This window comes from Chrysemys picta, chromosome 4, assembly GCF_011386835.1.
Source record: "Chrysemys picta bellii isolate R12L10 chromosome 4, ASM1138683v2, whole genome shotgun sequence".
NCBI lineage: Eukaryota > Metazoa > Chordata > Testudines > Emydidae > Chrysemys > Chrysemys picta.
Window position 1 is genome coordinate 19,663,765 of NC_088794.1, and position 8,850 is coordinate 19,672,614.

Here is an 8,850-nt window from a genome sequence, read left to right on the forward strand (position 1 = left end):
ATCTATCTCAGAACAGATCAGTGGCTCTGAGGTTCTCGAGAGCACTGTTTACACGGAAGGAAGAGCAGCACTGTGGGGTAGTGAAGAGGGCACTGAACTGGGGCTCAAAAGAACCTCCATTACCTCTTAGCAGTACAAGGGCTAGGACCTAGAGTTCAGCAGTTCTGATTCCAACCAGTAGAGGCCAGTGCAACATGCCCAGGCATGCACCAATGCACGCTGGCATGTTCACATGCATGCAGTGCATGCATTTTTGCACCCTGGAAATTGCCCTGAGGGCAAGTGTCTTTTTCATTGTCCCAGGAAATAATTAGGATCTGGATGCATTCCTGAGCCCTTGTGGCCTCTGCTTCTCTGCCCTCTGCAGACTACAGAGTCTACGCGGCTGGCGGGATGGGACTGGACCTGCGGCCTCACAACTATATGCAGCACTACGACATGCTCAAGGACATCTGGGTGTCACTCGCGACCATGCCCACGCCCAGGTACGCTGCCACCTCCTTCCTGCGGGGCACCAAGATCTACGTGCTCGGTAAGGATGGGCCTTGGCTGCCTCCTTCCTTGTTCTTCTGTAGGGATCTGCTGGACAATAGCTCCTCCAATCCGTGTGCTCCTGTGAATGCTGAGGGTGAGAGAATTCCTAGAACAGACCCAGACTGACCTAAAACCTCATAGGAGGTTCTGGAAGCTGCTTCCGTCCACCCCCAAGTGGTGATTTTAATGCATCCCATGGGTTTAGCCACCATTAGAAATACCAGGCCTGCTTTTGCATCTGCTGAAGTCAGTGGGAATTTGGCCATTGGCACCAGCAGGCTCAGGGTTGGGTCTGTTATGAGCGAGATAAGTTGCCCACTCAAGTTGCAGACCAGAGATACCTGCACAAGCGCCTGGTCTTTAATAACCATAAAAATGCTCTGTGTCTATACAGAGACAGTTTCCGTCTTCAAAGCACTGTACAGACATAAGGGTCTGATCCTGAATGACAAAACCCCACTGATGTCAGGATGTCCTAGTCCCTTTGTGGGGAGTAGGTATCATTAGCCTCCTCTTATAGATGGGGAAACTGAGGCAGAGGTACAGCACTACTTGCTTAAGGTCACACAGCAAGTCAGTGGCAAAGCTTGGATCAAAACCAAGGAGCCGTGACTACACTCAAATCCCCAAGCAATGTTGCCTCTCTTAAGGTTGCTACAGAAAAGAACCTTTGATGCATTTGAAGTTCATCCACAGCATGCAAGGCCCTACAGCAAACGCACATTTCCAGTCTTCAAAGACATGCCGAGCACCTGAACGGGAAATAGATGTATTCATTTGCATTTGATTTATAAAAAGAATAATATGGCATCTTTTGCCATTAAGTACTAGCTGCCTAGGCCATTCTGGTCTGTCATTTTGAGTTCTCGCCCATGCTATGGGCGGCACCAGTGCTGAACCCAATCTGAATTGCAAAAGCCCTTGAGCTGGCAGTACCCATCTTGCTGTGAACTAGTCTTGATTATACTGGCACATATTTAAATACCTTTCAGTGCTAGCTATCCAGTGTTGTTCTAAGTGCGGAACATGAAGTGCATGGTGCATAAAAAGGATATGTTTTCATTGCATGAAATAGAAGCTGGGAAAAGTCTAGTTCTATTTAGTTTCAGGTTCAGTCTGTTGAATTCAAATGAATATTTTAATAATTCTTTTAAAAAAATGTCCTTCACAGTGTTACTAATGGCACTTCTAGACTGTTATAAAGGAGAGAATTTAAAGCATGAACCAGTGTTCTGAACTCTAGTAATCTTATTATAAGCCTTGGGATATTTGGTGTTTTTTCTTATAGCCCCAGCTCCTGGAGTCATGTGATTATTTGAGGCTCTGAGATTTTATTTTTGTTTTTAAAAAACAAAAACAAACTACCTTTCCAGAACACATGATTGCAGAGAAGCGCTTGTAAACATAAATCCTAAAGACTAAGGAGGCAAATAAAAAGACCACAACATTTTTTTTTTTTTAAATCTCAGTCTTTGTCACATTCTCATGGTTTTTGATGGCCCGACTCGTGATTCAGAGGGGTTGCAGTTGGCAGTGCTGAACCACCATCAGTTACACATTCCTACTGTTTCCTTTTTTGCACTTCACTCTCCTTAGGTTGCATTTACATTTGAACTGGGAGGTGTGATTCCCAGCTTGCATAGACATGCCTGCGCTAGTATAGCCGGAGTAGCATGGATGGTGGCTGGGGCTACTGCCCAAGTACATACCCGGGGATCCGAGTGGGTACATGCTCGGGCGCCTAGCCCAAACCACCACCGGTGCTACCCTGGTGACACCATGCCATCTAACTAACCTACACAAACTGGGAATCACACCTCCCAGCTCCCATGTAGAGGTAGCCTTAAGTCAATCATTTCCACTTACTGCCCATAGTCCGTTTGATTTTCAGGTCCTTTTGCACTGGCTCAGTGCTGTGGTATTTGGGTTCTCGCCCCTACAAGGGAATGTTAAATTCAGAGTCCATCAAGGAGGAGGGGCACAGAAGATCACCCCAATGTTCCATGTAGTCCAGTGTTCTGATTCTGGCAGCAGCAAGCACCACAATATTAACCGTTATGATGATTTTGAATGGAAGTTGGGAACCAACTTCCTTAGCAGTTAGGTAGCTGGTGTGCTTGAGAACACTGGCGAGCAGCTGAGAGTATTGTGCCATTGTTTCCTAGTGCTTCCCCATCTCTGTCGGCATCCACCCGTTGTCTCTTGTCTTATACTTGGACTGTAAGCTCCTTGGGGCAGGGACCATTTCTCTGGTCTGTGTTTGTATCTAGCACAACATGATCCTTCTCCGTGCCTGGGGTTCCTAGGTGCTCCCACAATGCAAATAATTAATAATCATTATTAGGCTGTTCTGAAAATCTCAGCCACTGGCTTTTGTACAGCCCTAACCCACCGCTAACCTCCTGAAAGCCTCAGATGTTGTCTTCCCACTTCCTGTCGTTGACTCTTCCCCCCCTAGGGCTGACCTTCCCCTGCACCCCCCGGCTTCGTGGCAGTGACGTTTCCATGTGCTGTCGTCCTAGAGCAGCTGGGCTCCGTGATAGCTGTGCGGCAAGGAGCGCCACACACATCAAATCACATTTTTAACCTTGTTCAGGGAACTGAGTGATTCGTTTATTTATTGATTTTTAAAGGTTGCTTGGTGAGAATAAGTGCTGGTGAAATGTGCTGTACTGACAGCTCTGGAGGCTGATGGTTTCTGTTTAGCTACAGGGCTGGCACGGACAAGCTTCCGCCATTCACTGCCCTGCCCCTGTGCCTCATCCCTGACTGGAGGGGATCCCCCCCCCCCAGGGGCAAGAGGAGAGTTTAATCTCTATGGCCCAGTCAACCCCTGCCAACAGCTGAGACAGTGGCTTTGGATAGATGGTCAACTCCATTGGTAACTGGGCTTATTACCATTATTAATTTGTATTGCTGTAGCAACCAAAGGTCCCTCTTAGGATCAGGGGTCCATTGTGCTAGGTGCTGTACACGCACCTAGGAAGAGACAGTCCCTGCCCCCAAAGAGCTTCCAGTTAGAGAAAATGGTCAGAAAATGGGATTTCTTTCCTTTTCCACTCTATACGCTGGCCTCCATGGTCAGATCACATCTCCCATGATGCACCACAGTTTCCCCTCTGTTAGAGGAGTCCCTGGCTGTGGTGCATCATAGGAGATGTAGTCCAACCAGGGAGCTTAGCCTATAGAGGAGAATGGGAGCATGAGGCACCTGAACTACAGCTCCCATGAGGCACTGCAGCAACGTTTCAGATTACAAATGTTTTGGGGTTTGGGTGTTCGGTTTTTCGATGAAAAAAATCAAAATTTTCCACAGAAAGCTGACACTTTTCCTGATATTTTTCATTTAGTTGAAAACCCAATTTTCCATTGAAAAACCGTTTGGATGGAAAGTTTCTGACCAGCCTTGCTTGCAATCTAATTTAAGACTAAGACACATCCAGTGAGTGTGGCAGATGAAAGCAGAGGAGGGAGGATAAGGGAAATAATAATAAGGTGGTTACCTAAGTTCCGTCATATGGTTCTGTATTGTCTGAAACCTGCCACGCTCATTTCAACTGCCAGGTAAGTTACTCCCAGTTAGTCTGTGCTTCTCCCAGAGCCTGGAGGCAGCTAACTGACAAACTGACCCTGCCCTGGGATGCTTCTGTCCCCATGTCTGTCCCAGGTGGGAGGCAGTCCAAATACGCCATCAATGCCTTCGAGGTCTTCGACACAGAGACCAGGTCATGGACCAAGTTCCCCAGCATCCCCAGCAAAAGGGCCTTCTCCAGCTTCGTGCCCACGGAGAACAACCTCTTCAGTCTCGGGGGGCTGCGGCAGGGCAGGCTGTACCGGCAGCCCAAATTCATGAAGACTGTGGATGTGTTTGACATTGAGCAAGGTGGGTGCCCGTCAGGTCCAATGCTTGCAGGTGAGGCGTGTGTGTGATATGAAAGGCAATATCTTTTAAGTCAACAAAGGCTTAAAGACACACAGCTAGAGCTATACATAGGTGGGCTGAGAGGGATCTGCAGCTCCCATTGGCTTTGTTGAGGGTTGAGGCACGCTGCCTCCTGCAGGATTGACTGCGGATTGCTTGCACCCAGCTCTGCAGAAGGAATGCCATCAATAGTAAAAAAGCAAACTAGCCACACAGCCTGCGGGTGGCAAACCCATTGTCCAGGCAGCTGGCTCTAATACCAAACTCTCTCCTGGACACTGCCCTGAGACACCCTGGCCAGCTGTGACATAGGCTTATACAAGCCAGGGCAATGCCAGGCAAATAGGCTTTATGGAGGTGGAGAGGCCAGCAGGGTTTGGTTTAGTTGTGCTGCACCTGTTTGTACACAGGTAAGATCTGCATGGAGCACATTGAATCTCAGCTGTTCTCCCTTCAGTAAGGAAACCCCAAGCAGGGCCTTGGTTTCCCCTGGCTTGCTGGTGTGCCTGGGATAGTGTGAAATGCAAGAGTTTTGCTTGGCGAGGGAGGGGATGTTCATGCCAACTTTCTGGAGATGGGCACAGGCTGTAAAACTGAATCCAGATTTTCAAGCAGCCCACAGTTTGGATCCAAGGTTCAGTTCTGCCTGTTGTAAAGGTAGGACAAGGGCCTTTTGCAAAATCAGTATCCTCTTCTGAGCTCAGATTTCAAACACCCAGTCCCTGGCTGGGATTTTGGCTCAGGTCCATCTCTAACTTCACCCCGTGTTAAGTTAGTACCCCTCCCAGTGACTTTTGACTCTGTGTCTGGGGTTCAAACAGAACCAAAGATTCTGAGCAAAACTCCCCGACAAACCACTGAGTTTCACCAGGAGTGTGGTGAACCGCTGAGTTTAGCACGGTTCGTCTGTCTGTCCTTTCTCTCCTCAGGTGGCTGGATGAAGATGGAACGCTCCTCCTTCCTCAAGAAAAGGCGAGCAGACTTTGTCGCTGGCTACTTGAAAGGAAGGGTCATCGTGGCCGGGGGGCTAGGTGAGGAACAACTGGAGGTGAAGGGTAACCTTTCCAAAAGCACTGAAGTGACTTAGGAGCCTAAGCCCCATTTTCAAAAGTAACTTAAGCACTTCAGAGCCCAAATCCCATTAACTTTCAGTGAGCCTTAGGGAGATTTTCAAAGGCAGGTTGACTTTCAACGGGAGTTAGGTGTCTAACTGCCACGCGAAGCTATGAAAATCTCCCCATTAGTCTCCTGTGTCATTCAGGCACTTTGGGAAATCTCACCTGAATTGGACAAGACTTTCACAGGTCCCTATTGATTTTGGGTGGCTGCATTTTTGGCTGCCCAGCAGAGGACCCTGGAAGGGGCCTGATTTTTTTCTGTTGAGTACCTGCCTTCTGAAAATGAAGCCTCTTTTGGGTATCTTAAGTTGGGCACCCAAAAGTGGAGCCATCCGAAATCATTAGTCACTTATGAAAATCAAGGCTGAAATCTTCTGTCTCATGCGATGCTTGTGAGGTACAAATCTCTTTTCCAGCCCTCCCTCGAGTTCTGGGTAACGTGTTACCTGCGAGCTTCCACTCCCGTTCGGAGACGCCCTGCCCCACAAATTCATATTGTCGCTGCTGGGTGTTTGGGAGCCATCCTTCATGGTAGTTGTTTCTTCCTGGGTAGTTGTGAGGGATGGTGCAGGGGTTCACTGCATGGCACCTTCTAGCTGCTGACTGCAGCCTTAACAAGAGTACAAAACAGCAACTCCATCCCGGGCCAGACCAGGGCTGGAAGGGCATCGTGGGTCCTGAGGAGCTAGTGTGGCACAGTTGCTATTGTAGGGTAAGGGTGCCGCCTGGTGCAGCTGCAGAGACTAGAGGTCGTCACCTGTTTTGGACAGCAGGGGGCAGACCAGTCACTATAAGCGGCAGCAGGCTCTGGTTTCAGTGTCCTGCAATACTTGAAAAGAAAGAAATTATTCAATACAAGTTCTTGTTGCTTCCCTTCCTGTACCTCAGTTTCCCGCAGTGGGGCTAAAGATACTGGCCTCCCTTGTAAAGTGCTGCTTTGAGATACATGGCTGAAAAGTGCTACATAAGAGCTAGGTGTTATTTTTATTTGTTTCAGAGTAGCAGCCGTGTTAGTCTGTATCCGCAAAAAGAACAGGAGTACTTGTGGCACCTTAGAGACTAACAAATTTATTAGAGCATAAGCTTTTGTGGACTTCTTCGGATGAAGTGGGCTGTAGTCCACGAAAGCTTATGCTCTAATAAATTTGTTAGTCTCTAAGGTGCCACAAGTACTCCTGTTATTTTTATTGGTATGATTAACACAAAGAACAGAGTGAGCAAGACTGGAAGCAGGAGCGTGAGCAGGAGCTGGCAGGTATCACCTTGGGTTCTGCATGACCACCCAGAGAAGTCTTTGTTCTATGTAGCATCCTCATGGGAGGTGGGGGGAAGAGATGACAGAATGAGGCCATTTCTGCTTTTGGATCATTGCCCCAAATTTCTTTTCTGCTCAAATCTGATTTTCCCCCCATTATTTTTATATATTTATCCTGTCTCCACAACACGTTTGCTCTTCCTCCCCTTCCTGCCTCCCCCCCTCCCCGCCATCCCACTTTGGCTCTTTCAGGGAACCAGCCAACGGTCCTAGAGTCAGCTGAAGCCTTCCACCCAGGGAAGAACAAATGGGAGAGCCTGCCACCCATGCCGACCCCCCGCTGCACCTGCTCCAGCATCGTGGTGAAGAACTGCCTGCTGGCCGTTGGCGGAGTGAACCAGGGCTTGAGTGATGCAGTGGAGGCACTGTGCGTCTCTGACTCCTAGCCACCCCCTTTCCAATTCCCACCCCCTGGCAAGTCCAGCTCTGAGATCCTGGGAAAGTGGCAGTGGCAGTGATGCTGTCAGGATCAGCCTCGCGTAGTTTGCACCCTGCTCTCTCCTGCTGCACCTCTAGCTGCCTTCACAGGACGTCCGGGGAAGGTAGGCAGCACCCCACCCTCGTGCACACACCTCTGAAGCTAATGCTACTCTGAAGCTGTTGGCCAGCAGGGGCTCCTGATCGTCTATTAGCCAGTCTCGGTACCCAGGGGCATCACCCCTTCATCTCCACCGCCATCCAGGACCCCTCGGTCCTATGCCAGCCCCGAATTGCTGAAGAACGCACCAGCCTTGTACCGCAGTGCGGGAGATTGACCAGCCTAGGAGGAGCACTTTGGTTGGGGGGGATCCACTCTGACCACCTGCAAAGGTCCAAGAAGGAGCTTGGCTGAGAAGAGCGCCCCATGGAGCCAGAACATCGTGTTCCCCCACCATTGGGAAAGGACCCTTTATATCAGGGTATGCCGGGGCTACGTCCTCATACTCTACTATGCTTCTCTAACCGTGGCTCAGAGCTGCAGCGTTCATATGAAAACCCTGTGTAGCCAGACACGCTGGTTAAAGAAACCCCACTGACTCCATTGTTTGGGTGGAACCAGCCTTCCTGTTCTGATGTGACGTTATGCTTGCCAAGCACCCAGGGTGCAAGACATCCCTCCCGGCGCAGAATCCCTTGGCGAGCTACAGGGGAACTTCCTAATCATATAAGCTAGAATGGATGGTGAGCGCCGTCAGCCAGAGAGGAGCCAGTCCATGTCTGGATTGACAGCAACTTCATTGCCCATTAACTTGTAGATTTTGCCCATTGCTTGTGCCCGGAGCTGAAGCCAAGCGTTGCCAGCACTCCTGGGCGTGCTCTGACAGATGGAGGCATGGAGGGCTAGTTTGAGGACTGTTTGAAGCAAATGGATGATTCTGCATTTAGCATAGAACAGGCAGATCTGACACAGAGATGGGGCCAAGCTGCAACATTCAGATCTGGTTCCAGGTCGGGATTTTAATGCCCATGATGCTCCAGGGTGTTCAGATCCAGGATTTCACTTTGGTTCACTTCACAGATAAAAGACCATTTGCAAAACCTTGACCCCGAGCTAACTTTGGATTTCCAACACTCCGAGAGTTTAGGGGATGGCTTTGGACCCACCTCTACGTACACGTGTCCCACAGAGAAGCCAGAATGCAACAGTGGTCTCTTCCTTTTCCTTGGTTTTGTTTAAATTTGTATCTGTGGTTTGTGGCCAAATGCTCTTTGATGGATGGGTTGCGATTCTTGCTCATAGCAGCAGCACAATTAAAACCTGTATTCGCTGAGCAAAGGCTCTCTGCAGTGAGAGCTTCTGTAGGTTCCTCCCTGCTACAGAGGGATCAAATTGGGGAGCTGCAAAGCTGGGGCATGGACTAAAGGGAGGGGGAGCCAGCCTGGGAAATTCTTATTGTCTCTAGCAAGCGTACAGACTGACATCGAAAGCCCTGCACTAAGGCAGCCTTCACGCCGCTGCAGCCCCCAGCCTCGCTGGCTTA

At 49.4% G+C, this 8,850-nt stretch overlaps 1 protein-coding gene across 10 annotated transcripts in view; it reads left to right on the top strand.

The window, feature by feature from the left end:
- The window catches only part of KLHDC8A (kelch domain containing 8A), a 42,309-nt gene extending 33,664 nt beyond the window's left edge, over positions 1 to 8,645 (top strand). For all 10 annotated transcript variants that reach the window (XM_024109317.3, XM_042849005.2, XM_065591519.1 and 7 more), the window contains 4 exons: positions 368 to 532; positions 4,202 to 4,417; positions 5,386 to 5,487; positions 7,082 to 8,645. In XM_024109317.3, the coding sequence (XP_023965085.1) occupies positions 368 to 532; positions 4,202 to 4,417; positions 5,386 to 5,487; positions 7,082 to 7,275 (677 nt within the window). In that variant the 3' untranslated portion in view covers positions 7,276 to 8,645. The remainder of the gene's footprint in view (positions 1 to 367; positions 533 to 4,201; positions 4,418 to 5,385; positions 5,488 to 7,081) is intronic.
- The last annotated feature ends 205 nt before the right edge of the window (positions 8,646 to 8,850 follow it).